Source organism: Mya arenaria, chromosome 3 (genome assembly GCF_026914265.1).
Source record: "Mya arenaria isolate MELC-2E11 chromosome 3, ASM2691426v1".
Classification (NCBI taxonomy): Eukaryota; Metazoa; Mollusca; class Bivalvia; order Myida; family Myidae; genus Mya; species Mya arenaria.
In genome coordinates this window covers 48,322,095-48,345,708 of record NC_069124.1, presented here as the reverse complement: position 1 = coordinate 48,345,708, position 23,614 = coordinate 48,322,095, and the positions used below count along the sequence as shown (strand labels likewise).

Genomic DNA, 23,614 nt, shown 5'->3' with positions numbered 1-23,614 from the left:
ATATCAGTATCAAGTCAATAAATTACTACAGTTCCTTTCTACATATGTTCTTTGTAATTTTACAGCTAAAGGATGAGTTGTAAACTTCTGATGTTGTTGTTTTAAGAGTGATTTTAAAACATGTTATCGTTTACTTCTAAACATGTAAGTTTTCTCACTTTTCTGAAAAACTGGTCTTGTTCATATAGAATATTTAACTGCTTGTTGTACCTGTTACTGACTGATAATTAAAAAGATATTGATATCTTTCTTTGTGTTTATTTTACACATGTATACAAGACTTGTAAGACAATAATTAGAGCCTTTGGTCTCATGTTCTGTAATAGTAACTTGCAAACACTTAAAGATAGTCCAAATAAATAATGTAATTTATATAAAGAAATCTACAAACAATATTGTAAGGATACATTGGTGCTTACACTTGTGCATGTACTGTATCTGTTTGCCTTAAATATAATGAGCAAAGATAATTACATCAGAATTAAATCAATGAATAATCGATCATTGATCGGTTTTATAAACCGATTATGGATAGTATTTTTCTATCCGATTCCCTACACTAAAACAGTGTATCATAACGGCCCGAGTGGAGGCCAGGTAACGTGAATTGAAGGTAAAAAACATACAAATGAAACCATATTTATTAAAGGGGTAAAATCATGGCAGAGGTGGGCCTTTGCGTTATAATTGTCCCTCGTCATAATAAGGCCATGTGTTGGTAACCTATCCGAGACCTTGCGGCGATTTTTGTCATATACCCTTGGAAAAATTATTTAAGACCAGAAAACCGCGACGAATTAGTTTTGCGAAATTGTTCGATGCAACAACTAACTCCGACAAACTATAAGAGACCGCCAAGTCCATTTTTACGACCTACGCCAACCAACTGTTCGGAATGCTGCGATCGGTCTTGGCTCATAGTTAACTGCGATTTTATGAAAGTGAGTGGTTGTATATGTACCTTAATTTGTTAATTGGTTGTTCAATTTGAAATTTACATGGCACTGTTAACAATCTTGTTGGTTTGTGTTTTCTTATTTCACTCTTTTTCAAGGGTTCACTAAATAAATTGCATGTCCATTTCAGGTGAATATTGTCTGTACATACATGTAGTGAGTTCCACTGACAAGTCCCATGGTTGGCCTTTTCCACTGTTTTCATTGTTGCCGTCTTACTACAGTATAGTTTAGTTTACTTTACTTTCTATTGATTAGACGCGGCCTGAAGGCCGCGTCTATAGGGATACATGTTTGCAATTGTCAATGGGGAAGTGTATACGGATAATTTTTAGTTATGAATAAAAAGAAGATTTGTTAATGATATCAACTCTTATTTAACTTTACTTAAAATTTATCGGTGAAAGTGCAAGGTACCAGTCTAAATAATTTACGCATGCCGGAGACGACCGAGTAACTACGATCAAGAAAGTTGATTAAACCGTCAAAGTTCGGCTATGTCCGTGTTTATTCGGAATGTTAACAATTGTATATATTGTCCCATGACTTTATTGAGCCAATTGGGTATCGATATTTTTCACGTGACACAACGATTCAGCATCCTACTCCATCTTTTTGCGGGGTAAGAAAACGCGAAAACTCACTATGGTAAGAGGTGTTTTAGGACATTTTCACCAAGGGCAAACTTTGTTTCCTCCATACAATGGTATGCAATGTTCCGCTATGGCTCTGGTTGCATTATTGGCTTTTTTTAGTTACGAACACAACCACATGTCGTCATTAACGGCTGTCGATGTAGACTGTATACTAAATGAGGGAAATGCTTTGTATTCTACATGGGGTCAAAAACTTGGTGACTAGGTCCAATCTGGAACACACTAAAGGCATTATGTTTGGTCTAATATTCATGAAACTTTATCAGAATGTTTCATGAACATCAATAGATATATAATAATATTCAATAAAACCCATTCACCCTCGTCTTTGATGCCTAACATCAACATTCGTCTTGTATGTAATTACAAGCAATTTTCCAACAACCGATGTCGTTGTGAACATTATTTGTATATGTTGAATGCAATAAGCTAAACATACAACCATTAACAAGTGTGTTAACCATGTTATTAACCGATGTATTTCAAAGCAGCCAAAGCAGTTAGTTTTTGCTCGTCACTTGTAATTAAATAAGATGGATTACGTCAAACTGATAGTTGTCCTTTTATTAAAGTAACATTTGTTTAAGCAAATGTATCGCATGTTTACAAATAAAATAAATTTAGGCCAGAACACCATGATCTAAGCACATGATTATAGGATATAATCGAATACTTTAAAACTTGAAAATCTGATAGGTAGAAAATGGTCAACGGGAGATAACCAATAACTCCAACGACAGAATGTAAACAAACTATTCAATCACAACCCTATCATAACAAAAGTAATAAAAAAATTAAAAAGTCCATCTTCCTTCAGTGAAATAAAACACCCGGAAGCAAAGAGATATTTGCCTCATATGTCTTAAGAATGCTGCTAGCAATAAAACCATTATTCTTTAAGAAGGCTGTGCCATATTTTGAAACACTTTTAAAGTCTTAATTTTTGATGAAACCGGGGAATAAAGTTTGGATAAAAGCATATTTTTAACGGAAGAGATACTTAATTTAAAAAGCAACATATTGTGTCTGATATAAGTAATGTTACGGTGTGCTTTTGTAAGACTGACCCGATAGTAGTTGAAAACAATATTGGACTTATATTTTTATTGCAAAGTTGCACGTTAGTTCTGGCTATACCAGTATTCTGCCAACCGACGTTTAACTGTTCACGTTTTGAACTAAATTGTAGCAAAACGGCAGAGACTTTTCGTCAATGATTCTTATGAACTACAAGAAGTGCACTTGTTTGATTGCAATTTGAAGGAATAGAACCATGTATAGTTCGAGAAACTATACTCTGTGAACGAATCAAGATTTTTTATAGTATATGCCTCACACAGAGAAAACTTATGCGAGGACGATTTTAATGGTCTTATAAATTCAACGTTTTTGGACTTAATTGTGAACAACTGCAATGCTTATCAAACAAATTGTACCGAGGTTTAGAAAACCAGCGCATGGGGACTTCCATTTTCCAGTGCGTCTGAACGTGTCTTTGGCAGGACTGAACTCCTTTCATCTGAATACAATGGAAATGACTGGTCACATTTTTAAAAGTGACATTCAACGGAATGAGAAGCATTCATTGATTTGATATTATATACTATATAAGACGTTTATAAGCGACATGGATTTTGCATAAATTACATAAATACAGGGCATGTGATTGGATAAAGCAACAAAAGGTGCGTAAGACTGTATTTAAAGCCTTAAATTACGTCAGTGGGCCTTAAGAGTCTTGGAAAGTAAGATCGGATGTGATTTGACACCCAAGTTCTACAAAAAGAAATACCATTGAACAACTGTACACCGGATTTTCCTGTCACGGTGTACTATTTAAAACACAATTAGATTAATTCTTACAGGATGATATTATAAGAAAAGTTGATAAGCCGATTGTTATATTAGATTAGAGAGGTCTAATTGCATTATGCATGTCAAAAGGGTTTCGTCTTGTTATGAGTACATGCACACTTTTAACAGTGCAGCCTTCTTGAACATTGTGACGGTGAAATCCTCAAAGTTGCAGTATATATCGCCTGCTTTACTTAGACATTCAGTGAATGTGAGGTCTCTTGATTTGTCCTTTGATTAATTGTCCAAAATGCAACAAAACAATCAGAATGATTTTCTGGAATTATTTCCTCATAATATTAAACTGTTCTACATTTATTAAGCTGCAATCTAATTGGCCGCATTTAAAAGTCCAAATCATCTGAATTTCTCTGGTAGGCATGTGTGCAGAATGAAGTATCTACAGGTTTGCAAAACATAAGACAAAAACAAGAAAAGGAAACCATCAACGAGAGATATGCCAACTCTAAGGTGCAAATTGATTTGTTTGGTAATCCATTTACTTGTTCTTGTACATCTGCTACATTGGCGACAATTGAATGGCTTATAACGGGTTCTGGCAAATATTCGGTAGGTGATGATGTCCAATGTGCCTGGCTGTGGCTGTTATTTTGGCAGACGTTCAAAAATCACAGCAAAAAATGAATTCTGTGCTGTTTGTAGAGTTTTGTGCTGTTCTATGTTTCTGGCGTTTGCCCATTGCCACTAAACCGGGTAAACTTTTTGCTACTGTTTCTGTAGCTTTTTGCATATATATTGGAACGCCATCTAACAATGCAGAGTATATTTCTTGTACTTATTTTCAGTTGTTCTTCAAATATGATACCAGATGAGAATCAAGTTTTGTTGTGTTGTACACTTTACAATAGACTAAGAATCACATATCAAGGTAATACATCCTGGATTTCTTGAACTATGTTTAAGGCCTCCTTATTATCCACCTCAACGGGGAAAATGTAAAATGTAGCTAGATATATCGAAGCTGCAATATAACTAAGACACGAGATATCCAAATTGCTCTTTAAATACTAAATATATATTTTCATTGTTGTAATATGACTCTATTATCTGTGGTGTTTGTATTTATTTACAGATAACGTCAAATGAACACCAATTGAAAGTGGTTTCATTGACAAGTTGTGTCAGATTTGAAGAATTTATCCAATTCCAGCAAAAAATACATTTTTACTTAATTTTGTTTAACTGAGGTGGGAGAAAAAGCATCTACCTTAGCCATTCGTGTAAGATAGTAAACCTCGTTTCCGCAAAACACCCTACGCTCGGTTCGGGACGAACCTATCTTACACTCTCGGCCATGGAAGATACTTATAGTCTTGAATACTTTGACTGCAATTATATATTCTACCATGACTGTCAAAAAGTGGAGCGTTTCATTACTATGTAATATTAAAGTTTGTACCTTATCTCTTTTCTAAATATAATATACATGAATTGACAAGTTACTTCTGTTTGGGGTGGAGGACATGAAATTTTGCTGTCACACATATCACCAGATAATAATCAAAATCATGAGGCTGCATTCGAAATTTTTATTTCTTAAGAATGTATAAACTTCTGTATATGAAACATTCATTTATGTTAAACATTTAAATTAAACAACTTGAAGATGGAACTTATATATCAAAACAAAATGTAAGGGAATTTAGCTGAAATGTTTGCTGGTATTTTTCTTACATGTTGGCAGAAACCTTACCAGGTTTTCAAGGGAAATCATTGAGCTGCATTTTGATAAAGTGATTATATGCTCTTTAAAACGGTACAATTCTTTATGTATTTCGGTAACTATTCTGTTATGAAATAATAATGGAATGTATTGCTCTATGCTGCCTTTAACTAAGCCACTGTAGTTTCAAGAAAAAACTCTACCATGTGAAAAAATAGTACTTGGTTTAAATCCCCGCATAGGCCAACCAGAAATGCATATTGAGCTCATAATTTGTTGTCAGTTCTTCATTTCATCGGAAAGGTAAAACATTAAGTGCTCCAAGTTTTGTGCATAAAGTTAAACCCAAAATTGTTCAATTAAGAACTTGCGTAGCGTTCTATAAAACACCTTTCGTCTTTCAGACACAATGGGCTAGTTAATCATCATACATTTCCTATCCCTCAATTACGAAGTAATCACCTACTGAATTAAAAGTTTATTGCAAAACTGCTCGTGTTTTCCAAAGACGGCTAGTGTTAGATAGAACGCTAGATCAATGTGTCCCAAACACGGCTAGTATTAGATAGAACGCTAGCTCAATGTGTCCCAAAGACGGCTAGTGTTGGATAGAACGCTAGCTCAATGTGCCCCAAAGACGGCTAGTATTGGATAGAACAATACCTTAGTGTATCCCAAAGACGGCTGGTATTGGATAGAATGCTAGCTCAATGTGTCCCAAAGACGGCTAGTATTGGATGGAATGCTAGCTCAGTGTTTCCCAAAGACGGCTAGTATTAGATAGAACGCTAGATCAATGTGTCCCAAAGACGGCTAGTGTTGGATAGAACGCTAGCTCAATGTGTCCCAAAGACGGCTAGTATTGGATAGAACAATACCTCAGTGTATCCAAAAGACGGGTAATATTGGATAAAACAATACCTCAATGTTTCCCAAAGACGGCTAGTGTTGGATAGAACCCTAGCTTAATGTGTCCCAAAGACGGCTAGTGTTCGATAGATTTTAAATTTAAACCTGTCCCGATAGTCCAGTCGGAGTGTTCAACTGCATGTAAGTCATTATGAGTCCGTCCGTAAAGATTTTTGTTCGCTCCACAGAATTCAAACGTATTTGAAACAAAACTGATCTTCTAAGATTAAGAATAAATTCATATTTACATACAATTTATTGCTTGCAAAAACTTAAAAAACAACATTATAATTCAATCATTCCAGTTTTTCAAATTTGAGTGATTATATAGCAATAAATTAGAAGTGTATTACAGCTAATATTCTTATGCAAATTTTTTCCAGGCCAAAAGATGATAGGTCTACAGTACGGTCATACACAAGGTGCCAGTCAGAAGGGAATGAACTTCGGCAAGACTCGGTCCATCACGGACTTTTAGCCGGATAACACAGATATCAGAAATAGTTTTACAATTCCACTCGTCTGCACATAAGGCTTGCAACTCGTGACACAGATCTCTTTTAAACTTAAAGGGGAACAATACAGGGTAGAACTTAAAGGGGCACAATATGGGGTAGAACGTAAAGAGGCACACTATAGGGTAACACTTAAAGGGGCACAATAAAGGGTAAAAGCAAAAAATGATTTTTTTTTAAATTTTAATGCATTATAATGTTTAACTCTTTTGACTTCTTAAATGACCAATAAATCCCAAAATACATATGATTTGTGTACATACATATTCTGACGCTGTTTTTACCGGGTTATTTGTGACCACGTAGATAGTAATTGAAAACCCCACTTATTTGATATACAACAAATTGAGGATGCATTTCATTTTGTTCATCATAAGATGTAGTTGTTTCGATGGTCTCCGAGGAAATTTCATAAAAGAAGTATTTTTATGTTAAGACCACCACGTTAATTTAAGTTTACTCAAATTGTAAGCAGTATTAGCACACCAGCTATTGCACTTTCTTAGTACAGGCAAATAATGGAAGAAACTTGTTAATCATTGACAGAGTTTTTAATCGTTTAATCATTCTTGAAGCCATTTTTTGCATCTTTTAAGTACAAACCTATAGTGTGTCCATTTAAGTGCGTGTTATGGAAAAGGCATGATTATTTGTTATTAGTTTACTTGTATATAGGACATGTTACACGTACTCACCAAATTTCCCCTGTATAATTCCTTCAATGTTATGTTTAACAGAAAAGAAGCCTTATGATATAAAAATCCTCGACGTATTCAGATCTTATGTTTTTTTTCTGTATAAAAAACAATTATATTATAATTATCAAGCGATATTGTTCTTCTTAAACTTGCTTCGTCATTCTTGTCGCTGGGTGAAGGTTGGTACGAAAATGATTATTTTCCTAAATGAAGAATCTTAGCTATTTTTCTCAAATAAATTTAAGCGTATGATATAAATTGTCGTGTGAAAACACCATACATTCGTAGAAAGAGCAAGATAAATCATGAATGTAATCGTTGTGTTTCAACCTTATCATTTTGGAGAATTTCCGAACGTTGTCAGCGACAAGAATTGACATTTTCATTTTCATTTTTAAACACTTGTTTGCTATGAAAAAATGTATACAGCGATGTGCAATGTATCTACATGCTTTGCAATAGTGTAGGTTATGTTTATGTATGCTTGAATGATTGTCGTCCTCAAAGCTGCACTCTCACAGATTGAATATTTGACAATTTTATTTTCATTTTTTGTCTTGGAATTAGCCATTTTTGCGTAAATATCTTAAAACAAGTGATACAAGACTGCTGACGAAATATCAGATCGCAGTTTTTGATATTAACGTTTGAAAATTGATATTTATGAAAAATGAGTTTTCGGCAGTTATTTTTCAAACAATTGAGATCTGTTCTATTGTAAATCATCTTATTTAACTTAATTGAAGGCATTTTAACCAAAATCAGCTCATTTCGAGACAAAAACTTAAAACAGATCAAAACTGCCAATCTGTGTGGGTGCAGCTTTAATAAACACTTGATTTAGGTTAAAATCTAATCTGTACACAGTTGTCTTAAATCTTGTTAAATCAACGAATTATTGTTACATTTTGAAGAAACGCAGAAATCTCAAGCTGTTGAATTACTTCCGTATCTAATGTTTCTTGTTTTGTACAAATTATATAAAGTTATGCTGATAATTCTGAAGATAAGAAAATCACAGCTTGCCATGAAGGACTTTCTGTAAAACTGTCCACTTCAGTCGATATTTTATGAATTATGCACCTGTTTTGTCTTAGATTTATTACTCATTGTCACATTGTCATACATTTTGTTACCGTTTGTTGAACTTAGGATGTTATGTTATACATGTTAGGTAGGGAATATAATGTACCAAATAATAGAAGTAATTATTCCGTATCTGTTTGCTTTTTTAATATAGAATTACTCAGCACCGATTGCGTAGCACATTTCGTAAACTGAATTAAAATAATTCAGCACTCTCTTCCAACGAAATGATATCATCAATGGGCTGATTGTTTATTACTTTAAGTTAAGAATATTGTTAACGGAATCGTTGTTAACTTTTAAAGGGCAAAATAGTTAACGATGTACTCATATATTTAAATAAATCAATTACAGCTGAAGCCGTTGTCTCAAATCTTGTTCGAAATACAACAGATCACAAGTGGAACCTTTAACATTTACTGGCCCCAATTTCTCCAAACTTCTTAAGTCCCTTATAACAGGATTAAGCTAATCTCATTATTTTTGGTTTTCAGGTTATTGCGTAATATTAACTTTTTTAAGAGTTTTTGTCACTTTAGATAGAAATTATCTTAATGATAATCACAATACACCATTTGTCATTTATCAAATTTTAATTTAAGTATGTATTTTGGCTAATTGAAATAAGCTACTTAAGCCTGTTAAGCTTAAGAAGTTTCGAGAAATTGGGGCCAGAGAGCAGTAACGTTTTGAAAGTTAACATTGATGACGTTAAACACGTTTTTAACTGTAACAACGTTCTTACAACGGTCCGACCCACGGCATTTGTCGTTAAAATGATGGTTGCAACAGTGTTTGCGTTAAAACAGTTTAAATTTGAAAGCGTTGGATAAACGTTTTAGATAATAGTTGTAATTGCCATCCATAAAATAACCGTTGGATCTTGGATGACCTGTATTGATTAAACTCGAATGTGGTTGTGAACATCAGAAATGGTTATACAAAAACTCACAAAAAGACTGAACGAACATATTAAAGTGGTAAATAGTGATTTAATTTACAGCAGGCTTATACAAACTTTACAAAAGAAAATTCGTGTTGGTTGCAAGCAGATCAGCACCAGAATAAAACATAATGCTACTTATCATATACGAATAATATTGAATGGAATACAACCTTATACTACAATAGCATATACGAATACAAATGAATGGAATAAAACCTAATGCTACAATAGCATATACGAATACAAATGAATGGAATAAAACCTTATGCTACAATAGCATATACGAATACAAATGAATGGAATAAAACCTAATGCTACAATAGCATATACCAATACAAATGAATGGAATAAAACCTTATGCTACAATAGCATATACGGATACAAATGAATGGAATGAAACAAAAAACTACATACCATATACGAATACAAATGAATGGAATGAAACATAATACTACATATCATATACGAATACAAATGAATGGATTAAAACCTCATGCTACAATATCATATACGAATACAAATGAATGGATTAAAACCTAATGCTACAATAGCATATACGGATACAAATGAATGGAATAAAAATTAATGCTACAATAGCATATATGGATACAAATAAATGGAATGAAACATGAAACTAAATACCATATACGAATACAAATGAATGGAATGAAACATAATACTACATACTATATACGAATACAAATGAATGGAATAATCCTTATGCTACATATTATATAAAAAGACAAAATAAAGGATTAAAACGAAATACATATACAAATGAATGGAATAAAATATAATGCTACATATACATAAACATATACATATACAAATAAATGGAATATACATAACGCAACACTATTATAAAAAATACAAATAAATGAGAAAACCCCCCAATAATGCTATGATATAATATACAATTATAAATAAGAGTAATAATTCGAAACCACAGACTACATTATGATCCACACAGGGGCGCTGTCATTACATATATAAAGTTAAAGATAGTGTCAGTAACGATCACATTTTACAGACAACGCATGCCACATATGGTTGTTTTGGCACTCTGCATTCTACGATTACCGAGGCTGAAACCCCGATTTTTGGTATGTGGAATTCAAGTTTTCAAAGAACATTCGGTACTCCAAAGTGTTACATATGGTACGCATTATTTAGTTAACATACTCCCTGTGTGTGTGTGTGCGTGTGTGTGCGTGTGTGTGCGTGCGTGCGTGCGTGCGTGCGTGTGTTTGTGCGTGTGCGTGTGCGTGTGTGTGTGTGATGGGGATGAACTGTCAGTCCTAATTTAAAGTAGAATATAAGTTTTACCAATAATTAACATGTTAACAACATGCAACTCAAAGTAACACACAAGAGCTCGTCATGTACGTTCATTTTTTTCCTAGATGGTTCTTTAATATTGCTTGTCAGGTTTGATATATATTCCGTCACTGACGCTTAGCTCCCTGCACTCCATTTCACGGTCAGACATTGGCGTATGTATTGCTTGTATTGGCGTGGTCCAGAGCAACATCGTGGCAGAACTGGAACTGTCCCTGAAACCGAAAAAGTAGGTCTGTAGAACATATATCATGTATGAAACATTCTCTATTGACACTGAATATAATATGTTTTCTTGACTTTGCACAGATGAGTTATCCAATGTCAAAAGGAAAATTTGTTTTTATCATTATTATCTGAAGGTTTTTATTAATGATGTTGTTTGCTAGTTAAACCATTGGAAAAATGAACGTTGATAATACTGATCTTCATACCAAGGAGATAATGGTCCTTTAAAGGTTTGCGGCTTACCATTAGATGGAAATGGCTATTTCTGCTTTTTATGAAAATACCACAGTTGCTAATACTTATCTCATTCTTTAAGTGTTTAATAATTATACAATTGCCAAACTTTCAGAATGAGTTGCATATAGCCTAAATGAAATTGAACTATAGGAGTTTGTTTAATGACATAGTTTACATACGAAAGTTGGTATGAGTTGTTGCCTTCGTGTCCGTAGGTGTCGTATCACGAGAGGGACAGACACGGCTCCTGTACTGGTCAGTATGTCCAGTATGGTCAACAACACCGCCACAAGGCCGCTCCGCTCATATCCCGTACTGTCAGGAATCATAACATCACAAATTATAGCGCTCGATCTTTGAATATGTTCACTTCATTGTAATATAACTTAAACATGATTACTGAAGAACATGTCTTCGAAATAAAAAAATGAAAATAAAAGAAATTTAACATTCACAAAAATCGCCTTATTGGCTTATTATCTCCATTCACTTCATTCGGAACTCCTCGGCCATTTTTATCGAAAGCAACCTCGGATGTATATGGACGGTTTACAATGTCAGAAATCTGTACACTTTAGCTACGCTGCAAGTAGATCGCATAGTATTTTCAATTTAGCAGTTAAACTTAATGACTTAACCCTTGGGAATCTTGATTTTGTTTTCAATAATTTACTTCACTGGCAATCAATTTAAACTTAGATATACAAATACAAGCTTAAATACTACATTTAATTTATAACATAATTCAAAATTTTACGAACTACTTCTACTGATGTACCTGCATACTAGTACATCCGAGGTCGTTTTCGTAAAAAATGGCCGAAGAGTTCCGAATGCCATTCACTTAACGAAATGATATACGCACAGACAGGTTATTAGGACAGGACTGTTTCGATTCGCCTTTCGACGTGTCTCCACTTCCTGTAGTAGCTGCACAAATGACTTCTGATCCGATGGAACCACCTGTTGCCTCGTCCATTTCTTGCACACCAGCTGGCAGAATTCTTTCTTACCCTTAAATTCATACCCAGACAATTATGGTTTTATACTATGTTGCTTACACGTGCTCAACAACTAAGACTTGTATGGCATAAACATTGTGATAAGAAACATGTTTATACAATTTGAACATTAATTCCAATCTTTTTTGAAAAATAATAATTGTGCTTAAACCGACACTGATTCTCGCAATTTCGGGGCCAAATGGTGAAGCCAAAAGGCGACAATTAGCTACTTTTTAGCCTTCTTGCATGTTCGTCTTGTCGGGACAAAAAGGAGAAAAGGCGACTTATTATGCGTTTTTTTTTCGACTGATCAATATGGCAAGTATACAATTGATGCGTTTTCGACCTGTCAGCGCAAAATAATAGAATATCCTCGGGTTTACAAAATGCACTGTTCCCGCAACCAAGTGAATATTATAATATCATGTTTTCATATTTTCTTCATCGAGGTTTAAGCGCCGAAACCCGCCACGCAAGATGAAGACACAAACCAGCAGATGCCTGACGCACAAATGTAAACGCTTCATGTAAACTCATTGTTTTTTATGTAGGCCAATGGCAATCGAGTATTTTTTAATTTTTCTGTTCATTAATTTTAGGTGGATTGACTTTGACGTATGCACCATAAATAGTTTCATGGAGTATTCTTCAGGATTTCTATTTTTCCACCAAGCCTTTCTTGTAAAACTAATGTCAGTAGTAAAAGGTAGCATATACTTGGTGATTGAATTATAGTATGTAAATGACAATCGAGAATGTTCCAAATTTTCTGTTCATTAATTTGATGTAGATCGATTATGACGAATGCAACAAAAATACCAAATTAGTTAACAGTCCTATTTTGACTGTAAACATACAATAGAGCTGGCTACCTCAAAGCCCGTTCAATCATTTGTAGATCGTCATTTGTATACAAGTAGCAATCCCTTTCATATGCATACCGAATGAGAACGTCGGATTCCCAATATATATCAAAGACATTAACAAGCATTGTGCTTCGTATAGATAAAGCTGTTAAATGACACCTACAATTATATTCACTAATTAGACTGTAATAAGCTTTATTGTAAAATCAACCGTTACCCCAGTTTTGTTTGTCAGAGAGTATTTTCTGTGTATGATGCTGTCCGATGTTTTCTCCTTCTCAAGACGAACTGTGAAAGGTCCGATTGTGCTTGAGCCGCTGGTTGGAAGTCTACACACCTTTAACATACATTCAAATTACAATTTAAATAAAGACTATTTAAGGGTTGGTGATACTAATAAATCGTATGCAATATATTCTTGAAGAGAAGCGCAATATACATAATACAACAAAGGCTGGCAATTGGAGATGCCACATTGTTATCTTTTTAACTTAGGGCCTAAGACGTATTCTGTTTTCCGATCATATGGAAAAGATAGTTGCAATTGTTCCGTACTATACTATTGAATAGACCTGAACGTTATCATAATTGTGTATTTAAATTTTAAAATGAAGAGGGAAGCACATAACTATCCACGGAACCGACACCAACCTGTTCTCTCCATTCGTCCGGGAATGAGATCTCGATGCGGATGTCGTGGTCATGTATTTGGCGACAAAAGTCCACTAGCGTGTCCTCTAGGGGTGTCTGGCTCACCATGAAGGCGTAGCGGTCACTCAACGTCTGCAACACACTAGATACTTGACTGTGTGGTCAATTATGGCTATACTGCATGGGGCGAAAAGGGAATGCCTAGTGTCCGATCTTTGGATGTCACAAGCACCATATTAGATGTACCGACATCGAGCTTGGTATAACAATCTTAGCATTTCCTTAAATATTTTGTTTTATAACTTGAAAAATCTAAATCAAATTTACTTAATTATAAGCAACAAATTGTAACATTTTCCGGAATTCTCCGGATTTGTATCATTTACCGGAATGTAAACAGCATTGATGTAGTCGTTGCGACCGCTTACTGGCGTGCGAAGGAAAGGTCGGTACATATTTTCTGAAATTAAAGGAACACTTTTTGGAGAAACAGAACGGTTGTAACTAGAAATTTATTCCACACGACGCACACGCGCTCACACGCACACATACGCAAGCGTGATAAAACTGCCCTAAGTAATTGAACACATAATAAGAAATACTTCAGCCATTTACATACGGGCAAGTACGGACTGCGATCTATTTTTGCCGACGTTCTCCGGCAGCTTTGCGAAACGAAAAGCGTCAATCTCCTGACTATCCGAGTCCAGGCGAACTTTGGACAACACCATTGTCTGGTATGCCTTCTCATTCTGAAATACGGAGTATTGCCACAGGACAGAGGTATAGGCTACACAGGCTTAACAATTGTTGATAGCTTGGAATCAGAGTACAAATTTTGAACAGCGCAAGATGCGTTGTTGTAAAATGCTCAAGCTTGTGAAAACTGCACTCGTATAAAAACACAATTTTATGTTGGTCTTTTGTTTCTTTCCATTTTACATTCACCCGTTGTTTCTGTTTGTTGGTCTTGGTCATTACGCTTTTTGTATAACCAACAGTGATAAACAATATAGGCTTCCATTAATCCGTGTACATGAATGTCTACATATACGTACCTCATACTCTAGAAGAATGTTTGTCTTGTTGAGGACTGGGTCAACCTGGAGAAGGCGTTGGTGTTCTTTGGCAAACTCGTAAACTGGGACTGGCCAAGAAGACAGCACCAGAGCCTCGTACATTACCTCGTGTAGGAATTTGTACTGACTCTGGAAAGAAAGAAAAGCCTATAATTATACAATGATAATTTGTGTCGTACCTTTACATGTTTATTTTATTTGTGGGAAAAATAAATTGAGCGGATACACAAAATACTGTCTAAGTGTTTTATGTATTCAGTAAATTGTAAATCTTAATTTATTTGAAAATTTATTTACAATTTAATTCTTTATGTAGCTCATTTGAAATAAAAGGGATACTATATTTAAGTTTTCTGTTGTTCTAGAAACCAAGCAAGATAGTAGGTTGGCCATACGAGTGTTTGGACCATATTGACGCGTTGGTCCCTGAGAATGGTCACACACTGGACTACGTCAATGACGCCAGTCTGGTTGCCCTGGCTGTGTAGAATATCCATCGCAATAAACGTCCCGGTTCGTCCAACACCAGCGCTAGAAGGTTCAGACAAACGCTTATCTACTACAGAAGACTACATGGTTGCTATTTCCCAGCTTGTGTTCTTAGTATATGAATTGTCAAAACCTTGAACTTTTGAAGCAGAGCTGATCGAATCCAAGGTAAACGAAATATAGATAATTTTACCAGAGAGAAAATGGTTGAAATATTTCTAAAACACAATAAACTAAGTATTCTGCACAGGTCAATGCAAAATAAGGTCACGAGTTGCAACATATTTCATGTTGGTCAGATTCATGGGGGTAAATCCATAAATTATCCCACCTGCAATGCACAAGCCATGGTCCGGCACGTCGGGGATCGTACGCGCGGACGGTGTACCAGAACATAAGCAGGCTGGCAGGGCTGTCCGGCACATCCTTGTCCGGCCAAGGTGTGTAGTGGAACTGACGGACACTTCGTGCAACGTCCCGGTTTGTCTTTAACAGGCTCTCAATCAGAATCACAATTCAAAGTCTAAATGTCATTGGCTTGTATAATCAAATCCCCAATTCAAAAGGTATCTTTCAATCATCTTTGTAAGAATTTCATTTAGATGGCAAAAAGGAAAGCAGGATATTTTTTTTATTTCTTTCAGATAAAAATATAATATTCAAAAGGACAATAAACCCGACATTATGAAGTATATATGTGTTCGATGTACAAGTAACATACCCGATTGGGCCTTATCGGATCGATAGCGTTTATAAGAGCACAAGATTTGCTTGTGAAACAGATATGCCCCCCAAGGCAGCACATCAATTAATTCGCATTAAATGCTTGTGGAGTTATTTAAGTTCATGACACACCTTTTCACCAATTGTGAGGACCGTCCTCCATGCGTTATATTTATACTGATCGGAAAAGGTTTATGTCTTCAAGGTCAATGTGGCCCTGAAATTTGACCCGGATTTTCAAAATCAATAGGGTCATCTGCTAGTCATTATCAACATACCTGCTCAGTTTCAGTTCCTCTGGATCCATCATAAATACTCTAGTTATCATTCGGTCAAGCGCTTTGTGTTCAAGGTTACCACGACCGTTACCTTTGACCGACTGACCAAAAATCAATAGAGGTCATCTTAAGGTCATGGCCAAAGTCCATAATAAGCTCGAGAACCTTAGGCCCGAGCATTCTCTAGTAATTAATTCGACACATCTGGTCTACCTACTGACGGATTGACCGATATGTACAAAGCAATATACCCATCGATTCTTCGAAGACAGGTATAAAGTCATATCTAATATAAAACCAAAATCAACCCACCCACCTTCTTGAACACTTTAAGATCCCTGACGACGAAGTCGCTTTTCTCCTGCTCTGCCGTAAGCACCACCACAAACATACCAATCTCCTTCTCCACATTTATCTCCCCCCAATACGGCAGGCATTTGATCTGAAAAGGTTATATCACGTATATTGTTACCTTCAGCAGGCTTTATGGATGAAATAAATTAAATGGACTTGATTTACCAATTTGCTTCTTCATCGTTTCTTCTTTACGATGTGATTCATTGCAAAAGTCAAAGACCCTTACCATAGCAAAATTATACCGTGCGGGCATATCATTCCTTAGGAGGTTATTACAAAAGACAAAATATACTCTAACACGAGATGTGACGATATGCATGCTTGTCCTGCTTAAACTCCGAGGCATGATTCTGCGACAAAAATGTGTTCTTAAAGCACAGAGAATGTTTGACACATTACTGGCTAAACCTAAGACACTTTCAGAAAATAGTGTGCTGATTAATGCTTTGCTATAGCTAAGCGCGAGTTGACACAATTTTAATGGTTTCTAAACTTCGACATGGTCGTTGACACTAACTTTTCCCAGCTCGACGAGGTTTGTCACCATAACGACTGTGATGACGTCCTTTTCCCAGATCATCCGAATAAATTCTTCGATCATAGCGTCCATTGGACCTGTACGGATAGAGTGTTGAAATTCTTCGAATTATTATTAATCAGGGAAACCGAAACAGGAAAATGAATTGATATTAATCATATACAATAATCTAATCTCACATATTTATTTATTTTTATTTTCGACTATAGCCAAAGAAACAACGGATGCATGTATAATTATTTTAAGTATTATTATGTTGTCTTTTAACATCCAGCGTTGTTTACAAAACGATTTATGGAAAAGTACAATTATTTGAACATAAAAATGTTGCCGGTATTACATTTTACTTATTTAAAAAAAATGAAAAGAATAGTGATGATATCTGTTTACAAGTACCTTGTGAAGCAATGTACTCTGGCCTTCCGGAAAATCCCTTTAAAAAAAGTTTATTCCAATGTTAAAAGTTAAAAAATAATTTGTATATCCATTTTTGAAAATAAATATATTCATCTGAATGAAACAAATGTATATACAGCCCGTACTTTACCTGATTGGAACAAGTGTCGATACAGTCCGTACTGTACCTGAATGAAACAAGTGTCGAAACAGTCCGTACTGTACCTGAATGGAACAAGTGTCGATACAGTCCGTTCTGCACCTGAATGGAACAAGCGTCGATATTGTCCGTACTGTACCTGAATGAAACAAGTGTCGATACAGTCCGTACTGTACCTGAATGGAACCAGTGTCGATACAGGTTGTATTGTACCTGAATGAAACAAGCGTCGATACAGTCCGTACTGCACCTGAATGGAACAAGTGTCGATACCGCCCGTACTGTACCTAAATGGAACAAGTGTCGATACAGTCCGTACTGCACCTGAATGGAACAAGTGTCGAAACATTCCGTACTGCACCTGAATGTCACAATCATCGAAACAGTCCGTACTGTACCTGAATGGAACAAGTGTCGATACACTCCGTTCTACACCTGAATGTCACAATCATCGAAACAGTCCGTACTGTACCTGAATAGAACAAGTTTGAATAAAGTCACTACTGTGCCTGAATGGAACAAGTGCCGATACAGTCCGTACTGTACCTGCATGAAACAAGTGTCGACACAGTCCGTACTGTACCTGCATGAAACAAGTGTCGACACAGTCCGTACTGTACCTGAATGAAACAAGTGTCGATACAGTCCGTACTGTACCTGAATGAAACAAGCGTTGATATAGTCCGTTCCTCCTTGCTGTTTCTTCAGATGTACTCTTGAGTGATCGTCTGAAAGATCGCAAATAGAAGATGTTTTGATTGTTTACCATGCTGTACCTAAAATCCGACGAAACGTATGAACTCGGAAATCAACTTGATTACAGAAAAGTATTGGGTTTCACAATTGAAAATAACTCACATGCATACAGTAGGGAGTTCAGAACGTCACGTCATTTATGTAATTGGTGCCGATTTTCGTAAAATATTTGTGTACTTTAAATTCGATTTTTTATACCAAAAGTAATTTGTTATTTAATAAATTTAGGTTCCCTGTCAAGATTAATTATATTCTCCATTATAAAGAAAAAAACACTAAAATTGAATTATTCGTTGATGAAGAATCGATCAAAATGCAACACTATCGATTTCGCTACTGCACCGCGACCTCGCTCGCCCGGTCACGATTTTTATCTCGCTGTTGAATACTAGTGTTATATAACCAATTTTCCGAAGGTGTTCTCCCCTGTTAATTCTTATTGTTGACCAATCAAATGAAAGGGAATATTCAGATCTCGATTTTGACAGTTGAACAAATCGAATGCGTAAACAAAAAACGAAATGGTGTTTAATTGAAGGCGAAAACAGTGAGAAACAACAGGTAAGATATTAATAAACAAAAGTGTTCAATCAAATACCAACACTACATTATATTTCCAACAAAAATATGCGGTTATTTCACTTTTTACGCTGTATTTTATACGTCGGAAAATTCATTTTCCAACCCCATTCGGCAATGTTTTGATTACGTTTCACGTTGACGTTTACCCCACCCAAATGAATTCACGTTCCGTAATATTAAAAGCATGTGGTTGTATTTTTCAGGTCTGGCGATCGGTGTTTAAAAGGAATATGTCAGAAGATCAAAGTAGTAAAATTGGATTATTAGGTATGGAATTTGGAAAACATTTATTTTATTGTCGTCAAAATGTTGAATTAATGACAAGTTGTTTCACTTTTCAACAATATAAGAATGTCTGAATGGTTTATTATGTAGACAGTGCTGCACTTCACAGTACTGTTCTCTGTCAACAAATGTTTTTGTTATTGCATGAAGTTGAATTCAAAATTGATGTTTTATCAATGTACACACCTGTTCGTACATTAAGAGGTATTGAAAGCTATAGTTAGTTTCATTATCTTGTGCATGTTGTTTGTATTTTGATATAAGTACAGTTAACGAACTCGATGCTTTGTGGTTCGTGTATTTCTCTTTCAGTTCCATTGTGCATGTCGTTTTCAAGAGTTCCTGATGGTTTGATTTTAATTTTCTTATATGATTATACATCTGTCATCATAATGCATTTCTTGGATAAAATATAGCTAGTGGTATTTTTTTCAACTAAAATAAATCAGTGCCTTCATTTATCAATTAAAAACCAATTAGAGTGTATATATATGAATATTTTTAACCTTGTGAATTTTTTGTTGTTGTACGGATATATGAAATCTTGTGCAACAAAACATCTTTATATCTCGATGAAATAAACATTTTTAATAAAGGGGCTTGCTCATGTTGTGGCAACAAAAATTAGTTCTCCCAGTAATGCATCTGAAAACATATTAAAATAAGTTTACTCTTTGGTACCGAAATTGCAGAATAAATAAAAAGTATAAACAGCCAATATGGTTTTAGTCGAGAGCGGACCCAGGCTGGTACAGTCAATTAATAGTAAGATAACGGATTATAACCACTCTCCCACAGATACTCATTAACAACTTGTTGGATATTTTAACCATAATGCAATATATTGAAAACATAACATGATAATGTCAATCAATCAATCACACTAGAGACATTCATGAGTCTTGTAGCTTGAAGAATAAGGATAAGTATACAACTCACCCTAGCGCCGGCGTCACACTTTGGTTTATGTTTTGAATGTAAGCACCTTTAAGTCATTATCTCAGTAAATACATCATTTATTGCATTGAAATTTGGATATGTATCCCCAACTATCTCACCTATTAAAGTAATGAAGTTAGATAACATTAACTTTTCAATTCTTACACTGAAAAGCAGCGGAATAGTTGAGCACGCTGTCTCTGTGTCAAACCATGAGCGATCCCCTTTAATAAGTGGGAAAAAATACACGGTACCACATTTCATGCTATTCTGTGAGTAATTTTCTGTTAAAGACTAAATTAGATTATAGGACAAGATGCTCTCTCACAGATTGACAGTTATGACATTCTTTAATTTCTTCAGATTATTTTAAGTTGTCAAAAAGGTAAAGCTGTGATGTTCTCCTTGATGAGGTCTTTACAACATTTTTAAAGTGAGTCACATGGGATCAAAAACTTGGTGAAAAGATCAAATCTTAGAAAAATATAGGGAACAAACTTAAGGCAATATATCTGGTCCAATATTAATAAAACTTAATCAGAATGTTTTCATTAATGAAATGGTTAATAAGTTTTAAACTAGGTCACATTGGGTCAGAAACTAGGTTGATAGGTCAATTCTTAATATTCTTAATATATAAATTCAACAAATATGCTTGTTCTTTCTTCACATCTTCATTTAATTGCAGCTAGTTAAATTCATTGTTGACCTAAACTTTTTTGTTGTTCTTGGTCCACCATTGAACAAGGAAATTTTAGAAATCTGGGAGAAGTACAGTCAGCCTGCTGCAGTCAGAAAAATTCAAGAAGAGTTTGAAGTGTTGCGATCATCACCTGAATCATGTCTCAGAGTGAAGATGTTTCGTTTAAGTCAGAAATGCCAGAAGTTAAGAAAACAAAAGCGGGATGGTGAATTGCGTTCTATTTTGCAATCGGGTTTTCATGCACCTGAAAAAAAGATCACTGAAGATGTAACGCTTGCAGATGAAAGCCAAATAAGACAAGTGCAAGATGCTGCAAGGAAAGTTGTTCAGGAGAATCACAAGTTGAAGAGAGAAATAGAACATGTTGAAGATACAAATGAAAACGTTTCTTTTCAAATTGAACATTATGGAAAAAACTTGACATTCAGATGAAATTGTTAGATATGATGAATGATCGCTACGGAGAAGCCATGAAGTATAAAAGAGAATCTCACAACTTGCAACATGAACTGGAGTTATGGCAACAGAAATTTCAACACATATCAGATAAGCTAGATAAAACAACCAATGAAATTTCAATGTTACATGAAAAGGTTAAGAAAAATTCCATAAGAAATCTGAACAAAAAAATTAAAACGCAGAGAGAAAGCCATACTAATTAAGAATTAAGTCATCTAGACATAAACTGAAACTTCAACAGCAGAAAAACCTACTTCCTAAGTTCATTGATGAACCACATCTGTTCGTTGGAAAGTCCATTCAGCAAAAGTTTAACATTCCTGATTCAAATGAAATTGAATGGTTTAATGGTGAAATCTTAAAACTTATTAATATAGATGGTTTAAATTCTACATACCAGGTCAAATATGAAGATGGTGAGCTTAGTTCTTACAATCTTTTGGTTGATTTTGAGAAAGGGGACGTTATTATTTTGTGACATTGTTATAGTGCTATGGACATATAAACATGTCAACAAAACTGTTTTGTTTACTAAAGACAAAAAAACTTTTTTGGGTATGTCTTCTGTTACTGATCTTTAATACTGAAATGTATTACATGCAATCATTTGATGTGATTTAATGTTTACACACTGTATATATCATGTATGTGACACATAGAATTAGTAAGTTATCAAATATTACCAGTTTAACTTCAATAATAATAATTGATACATCTTAAAATGGAAATACTTTATAAACATTGAGTGGACGTATATTAAGTTAAAGCTTACAAAGACTTGAAACATACATAAGACATAAATGAAACAATGAACACCATCCATTTTCAACTATTGCCTGATAAAAACACCCACATTTGCAACAAAAATGTATTCTCTTTAACTATTATTCTCATATAAACCATTTATACCTATAAACTGAATACACAGTGATCAAATTATAATGTTTTGAACATCATAGTGCACATACAAAGGTTTATGTGTAAATATGTAATATATTGTATAATGCAGCGGCGGCCATTTTGTCCGCCATATTGGATATTTTGCATGTAATTATTTTTCAAAGTTTTCCGTATGTCATAACATATCAGTAAATATAAACTTTCTTATTCGTATTTAGTTGTCACAATTGTTTTTTTTAATGAAAGTCCAATGTATGTTGCTATTTCCTTACCATCGGCGGCCATTTTGTCCGCCATTTTGTCCGCCATTTTGGATTTTTGAATTTTATCAATTTTCTAAAATATTCTATACATCATAATCTTTCGGAATATGTATACTTTCCAATATCTCTGACTTGACACGGGCATTTCATTTTAATGAAATGCAAGATTTCACAAATAAACGGTGCCATTTTTATACAGTTGTCATATAGAGCTTGTAATTACAAAAATGCGCCATTTTCAGGGACTAAAATGCTTATAACTTTGCTTCTACTGGGAATTTTTTCACCAAATAAAATTTTTCGTGATTGAATAAATGTCCCTTTTCCAGTAGTACATGTTAAAACCATTTTAATAGTCTTTTTCTTTTTTCACTGAACCCCCTACATACAGGTTCTTGTATCTACTCTTGCCAGCATTCGCCGGGTCTCTGGCAGCGGTCGCTGGGTGAATCATGCCGGTTGGAATTGCCTTCAAATGTAACATTTTTCCTCCAAATAAAAGACAAGTTTTAAGACAAAAATCAATTCAATAGGAAGGAGTTACCATCAAAATGCCTATGACTTAAATGGCTTCCTCTTATTTAGTAATTTTACTCTGCTGTATTGATTTCATTGTTTATTACAAATGATCGGGCTCTCCTTACATGCGGTACTTTTTACCATAAATATTGAGTTTTTGTTAAAAAAAATGCAACATATTTTTTAACGATAATAAGGCTAAAATCTACATAACGTAGAAAAGATCACCGCGTATTCATTTCTGAAATAGGTTTGGTCAGCAGACTTGGTGACTATATAGCTGAGAAGGTGAGACAAGGTCACGGGTTTCCGGGGCCCCTCTTCATCCATCATGTTTCCGTACGTGGGTTCCTGTACAACGTTAGGTTCTTCCGTGGGTGCCACGGGAAGGCGCTTATCTTAGGTGAGATATGGTCTAAATTTAACTGACAGGTTTTGCATAATAAAAATATAGCATGTTTTATTTATTTGTAATTATATGCTTTCAGATAACCAGTTTATTTAATACATTCACCAAATACCTTGCAAACAAAACATTACCCTGTTTCTTCATTGACTCT

General features: G+C 34.8%; 2 protein-coding genes across 2 annotated transcripts; both read right to left on the bottom strand.

Annotated features, from left to right (window-relative positions):
* Positions 1-10,700: 10,700 nt before the first annotated feature.
* LOC128229337 (receptor-type tyrosine-protein phosphatase zeta-like) lies at positions 10,701-13,755 on the bottom strand. Its single transcript, XM_052941209.1, has 5 exons — positions 13,629-13,755; positions 13,195-13,314; positions 11,973-12,121; positions 11,287-11,422; positions 10,701-10,857 (listed from the first exon to the last, which is right to left on the bottom strand). Exons 1-5 carry the CDS (start codon positions 13,734-13,736, stop codon positions 10,786-10,788), a joined length of 585 nt encoding a protein of 194 aa, XP_052797169.1. The 5' UTR covers positions 13,737-13,755; the 3' UTR covers positions 10,701-10,785.
* A 196-nt stretch (positions 13,756-13,951) lies between these two features.
* On the bottom strand, positions 13,952-22,581 carry LOC128226086 (receptor-type tyrosine-protein phosphatase T-like). Its single transcript, XM_052935977.1, has 8 exons — positions 22,545-22,581; positions 17,072-17,169; positions 16,514-16,639; positions 15,528-15,682; positions 15,103-15,238; positions 14,687-14,836; positions 14,248-14,380; positions 13,952-14,088 (listed from the first exon to the last, which is right to left on the bottom strand). Exons 1-8 carry the CDS (start codon positions 22,579-22,581, stop codon positions 13,952-13,954), a joined length of 972 nt encoding a protein of 323 aa, XP_052791937.1.
* Between the last annotated feature and the right edge of the window lie 1,033 nt (positions 22,582-23,614).